The 5,178-nt window shown below is 48.3% G+C and overlaps 1 protein-coding gene across 1 annotated transcript; it reads left to right on the top strand.

Moving 5' to 3' along the window:
- The first annotated feature begins 597 nt into the window (after window positions 1-597).
- LOC135395320 (ionotropic receptor 93a-like) lies at window positions 598-4,741 on the top strand. The gene is made up of 6 exons (XM_064626550.1): window positions 598-746; window positions 803-961; window positions 2,416-2,551; window positions 2,721-2,950; window positions 3,222-3,481; window positions 4,285-4,741. Exons 1-6 carry the CDS (start codon window positions 723-725, stop codon window positions 4,643-4,645), a joined length of 1,170 nt encoding a protein of 389 aa, XP_064482620.1. The 5' UTR covers window positions 598-722; the 3' UTR covers window positions 4,646-4,741.
- Window positions 4,742-5,178: the final 437 nt, after the last annotated feature.

Below are 5,178 nucleotides of genomic sequence, written 5' to 3'. Positions count from 1 at the left end.
TACGACCCCCCCGCAGATCCGAGGTACATACATACCTGTGCATACAGCGAAATCGGATAGCAAAATATAGAATGTTTGATCGTTTAATATGATTTACATGTGCGGGGTACGTGTCATGACCAGTGAGGCCGTGTCACGAGATTGGAAGTACGTACTGGTTTTAAAAGCTCATAATTTCAAAACGGTTCAAGAACGCTGCTCAGATAGATACCGGTAACTACAAGACCTTCCGCAATCGTCACAATGGATCCCCCTCCCCCCAAGCCCCCATAGCTATGCCACTTGTCAGCACAAATCTGTTACGCGCACCCTATAGACTGGGCTATAGGACTCAAACGAGGAGTGTATTAATGATAGCCCTGGTGCATGGACGTAGACTCAATTATTCCAGAATCCTCCTCACGCAAGGCTTCAAGGTGTCCACAAGGACTTTTGCACAACACCGGAACGTTGCTTTGACGGCTTCGAAATGACATTTCTATCTACCCTCTCCCAACATTTCAATTTCACGTGAGTACCCTCTCTCATACCGGAGAAAATAAGTTGGAGAACACTTGGCATTGTACCGTGTTATGCTTAAGCACAGCCGGCGTTGCATGACCTTACCGGCCGTCAAATGTTGCAGCAACGATGTCACGTAATTTCGTGGTCGTTGCAGGTTCACGTTGGTGCCAAACCCGGAGAGAAAATTTGGAGGCGTGGATGGCGAACGCTGGAGCGGCATGATTGGCATGGTGCACCGAAAGGTATTCTGTGTGTTGTGATAGGGGCAGTCCGCGTTGTCTTATCTGACGTTCGTTAGGAAGTAGATGTCTCCTTGGGCGGCCTCAGCATCTTCTACAACAGGGTCAAGTACGTCGACTACATTTACCCTTACATTGTGGACTGCTTCGCCTTCGTCACAAAAGTGCCCAGACGGATGCCCTTCACACAAGCCATAGTGCAACCCTTTCGAATCCAGGTAACTTCCGTCGGTTATACTCGTCGGGTAGCGGAAACTGTACACAAACTAGTGATGCAAAACTAACGATAGCGCTATCGATGATCGACTGTCGAGAGTACAAAAAAAGAAAGAAGAACAATCGATAGTACACGATCGATAATTAGCTACCCGAGAACTAACGGGTAGCAGAGAAAACGAAAACGTCTCACTTCTACAAGTTTTACAATAGAACTCGGAGCAGTTTTACCTCTGACACTGACCTTGAGCTTCTGATGCCGCTCAAACCATCCACAAGGTCACGCGATACCCTCTGAATTGGATTGATCGTGGCATCCCAGTCGCATCGCGATGATTTTGATGAGCATTTTTTTTCCGCTGGTTGCAGTGCTAGTGCATCATCCGTACATTGCAGCTAAGTGTCGCACGTGACTCTGCCAGTTCGAAAACGAAGACGGGAACGGAAGCATCCATAGTGAGAACCAAATCTAGCTATCGATAGTAAAGACAAACGAAAGAACAGTGCTACCTATGGTCGATTATCGTAAAACTATCGATAGTTTTTCGACACTATGGATTGTTTTCAAAAAACTATTAACGTATCAGTAACAAATTTATCGATAGTTTTGCATCACTAATACAAACCGTGGTGTACGGCACCCTGCATGGGGCATTGCATCTATCGTGTGGTCTTCATTATATGGTGATGCTCAGTCTCCTGTATTTGTGCACATAGGCGAGCGTTTGTGCGTCCTACTCTTGCTTCATTCGAGACTTTCAAGACCGCACCGCCGTCGTGGCTTAGGTGATAGGACATGTGGAAGAAAATTCTCGCAGGCGCTCCACAGCTTTCACTGCGCACTGGAAAAGCACGTCATTCGCCGATAAAAATACATATTACATTATTTCTGTCTCCTTGACTGACGTGAGAAAGGTCCCAGGAGTCCCAGGTGGGAGGGAAGACGATTGTCGTCTTCAGGAAGAACACACATAAAGCGATTTCTTAACGTTTGCAAATAAGATCAGCGATCAGTAACATGGCGGGCCCTCCTGTTCCGTGGTATAGGAGTCCAACTCATCATTTCTATAAATATTTGCAAATAAGCCACGCCGCATGGCCAAACGACAGGCTTTTGTTTTTGTCGCTACAACTTACCGTTTGCTTGCTGTTCGGTATGACCGTGGAAATGCAGTGTGCCATATTGGGAGAGACCGTAAGCTCCATACGGTAAGGAGCTGAGTTTGGGCAAAAAAGAATAACGGACGGGACAGAAGGACTCTTAGAGTCTCTCTGCCCATACTCTGCTTTTTTACAGTATGAAATCGTGCACTCACAAGACGTTCAATGTAGCGATCTGAAAACGCAGTCTTTTCTTTCTTCCCTCACTGACGCCGACAGTGGAGAGGCCGAGGAGTATCCCCTCGATTGACGCATTATTTAGTGAGCAGGGATATCGAGATAGTTTATTTTGTAGGTCTGGCTGAGCCTCCTGGCATCGCTTGCCGTGGGCGCTATCGTACTGCGACTCCTACAGCGCTGGACTCCAGGTCACTCTCTGGTCGGCCGAGTACCAGACTTGTGGCTCTTACTGGCCACACTCGCCTACCAGAGTAAGGCTGGTGGTTCCTCTTTTAATCTGTCATTCGTCGGTTTCAGCCTGTATGCTCTCCGCCGAATGCGCTATACTGCATAAAAATTGTGTACGTTGCTCTTCGGGTCGTGCTCCATCTATAGAGCTCACGGGCTTGACCTCGAAGGTAATTTCTCGCCTAACTGCAGGCGGATGGCGTTCGGAATATCAAACTACCAGCTATCGTATCTTCCGTAGCACATGGCTGGTTCTTGCGGTTGTGTTAGCACAGGCGTACTGCTGCGTTCTGCTTGCAGTGCTCAGCGTACCTCAGTACGAGAAGGACATAAACACTGTAAGTCAGCTGGAGGAGGCCATAAAGAGCGGGAAGATGAGAGCCGGCACTGCCAATGGAACAGCGCAAGTTACACTCATCCAGGTATGTTCTCTGCTGTACAGGCAAGGGGACAGTTTAAATATTCACTAGCATTATAGGTGCACTGTTTCAACCTTGTAGTACACGTAGACATGTGATGTGACACGTAGAATCGTTTTTATTGTAATTACGCTCTTTCACGACTCATTGTGATTGTGCGACACAGGCAATGGTAATAGTATCAGCAACATTTTTGTTTGGACTGCCTATGCCCTGCCTATTGGCTTTTCGGTAACGAATATGGGAGAATCGTGTATGGCATTGTTCGCTGCAGATGTCGACGACAACCATCATGATGCTTATCCGACGTTTGCTGGACGAAGATTACGACCTGTTGGTTCCTGGCAAGGCCCTCGGTCTTGAGAAGGCTATTCACGAAAATTACGGCTACATCGACACCAGAATGGGTCTGGTCGCTGCTCTGTCAGATTTGAAGGCCACCACCGTGAAGGTGTCTGCCGGGAACATGGGGAACACTTATATGTCCATGGCCTTCCAGAGAAACTGCTTCTACAGGCCACATATCGACACTGTGTGAGTGATACCTATGCACTCCCAACAACGCGACCTAATGATGGTCGAGGCATAGCAACACAAGTGGAGCATTGTCTTCCATGTGTCGCGTTATTGTTTAGTCGCCTTCGTAACACGAGTACCGCGCTGCCCCATTCTCGTGGAGCCCTAAAATCATGAAATGGCGGGGTGTTCATGTGGTCCAAGCTGACATGCGGGGCAATCGAACAAAGGAACCTGCAGTATGGTAACGCCGCGCTTCGTTCTCTTTCTCTTGTCTATGCAGTGTTCGAAGGCCCAGTATCACATTATGAATGCGCAATGCATGTTGCCAAATTACTTTATAACAACAACAAACAAACAAAAAAGAAAGAAAACAGTATACTGTAAAAAATACATGGGGGCCCAAGCAGTCCAAAGGCCCAAAGGTTACGTCCCTGGACGGTCCTGATTGTGGGACTTCTGTACATAGTCCCAGTGGTTTATCCAGAATCGTAGGCACGGAGGGTTGTTGCAAAAAATTTGGGAGAGGGGGTCATTATTACAGTTAAGTCATAACAGCTTACCGTATCATCATGCACTTACATGTGTCTAGAGCTGAAATAGTAAGGGCCCCCTGTATGGGGTGCACAGGGCTAGGGGTGTGTGGCCAAACCTTTGCGGGCCGGGTATAAGGGGGGTCTGGGTAAATCACTGCATATAGTCCGACGCTTTCGTCTATGCGAATCATCATTCAGCGCATGCTCATGAAGTAGACAGCGGGATTGGTTAGCCATACGCAAGCGTTTGACAAGACGTTTTCTTCCTTGTATTCCTATATCTAGGGCGCAGAGGTTCTTGGAGACCGGTCACTTCACAAAGTGGCTACGGGACGACGCCTTTCGCTACTTCCCACGGGTCCTGCCTGATGATGGCAATTTCTCTCCCCTGACCACGTCAGATCTTGTGAGCGCAGTGATCATCTTGCTGGGAGGCTTCAGCATCGCTTCTGTAGTCCTTGCAGTCGAGGTGTTTCACTTCCGATATCAGGCTCGTCGGAAGTGCCGGAGCACCAAACGCGGTAAAAGCCGTGTAACGCTAGAGCCCCGTTTTCTCTTGCTGCGTGGGGAGGGCGCGTTTAAGCCCTCCCACCTAAACCCACTTAACAAAAGAGGCAAATCGAGATTTGTCCACCTGAAGTACTGATAGAGGGAAGTATGCATAACGCCGCTACGAACTAATTATCTTGTCTTCATGGTCCTACCTAATTTATGTCATCTACAATTCTACGTGTTTCGCATTGTATTCTCCCAAACCATTTTCTTCTATTTGTGACGAGGAAGTATCATAAAATGGATTTCTAGTCTCGACAGGTGTGACGTCATATTGTGCGCAATCTGGCACACGTCTGGCAACATTGCTCCTCGAAGTTCGCTTCCTCTAACACGCAGCGCCACTGCGGCAGTCGTGACGCAGGCTGGGAGTTATCGGGGAAGACATGTGTATGCCTCGCTTTTCCTATCGTCTTCTATCGTCGTCGTATTTCCTTTTCCCGCATTTCCCGGCACGCCCTGCCATGGCGCGTGCTGCTCCCTGGAACTTTTTCAAATAGACCTCTACCCGACAAACGTCATCATGACGTTGGCAGACAGACTGAAACCGAAACAAATCGGAACGGGAAGGCTGGGTTCCACGAATGGGCACTTGTTCGGTGCCTCCTATTGCAAGAAATGTAGGAC

This window comes from Ornithodoros turicata, chromosome 5 (genome assembly GCF_037126465.1).
Source record: "Ornithodoros turicata isolate Travis chromosome 5, ASM3712646v1, whole genome shotgun sequence".
In the NCBI taxonomy this organism is placed as follows: Eukaryota; Metazoa; Arthropoda; class Arachnida; order Ixodida; family Argasidae; genus Ornithodoros; species Ornithodoros turicata.
This window is presented reverse-complemented; position numbering and strand designations above follow the sequence as displayed.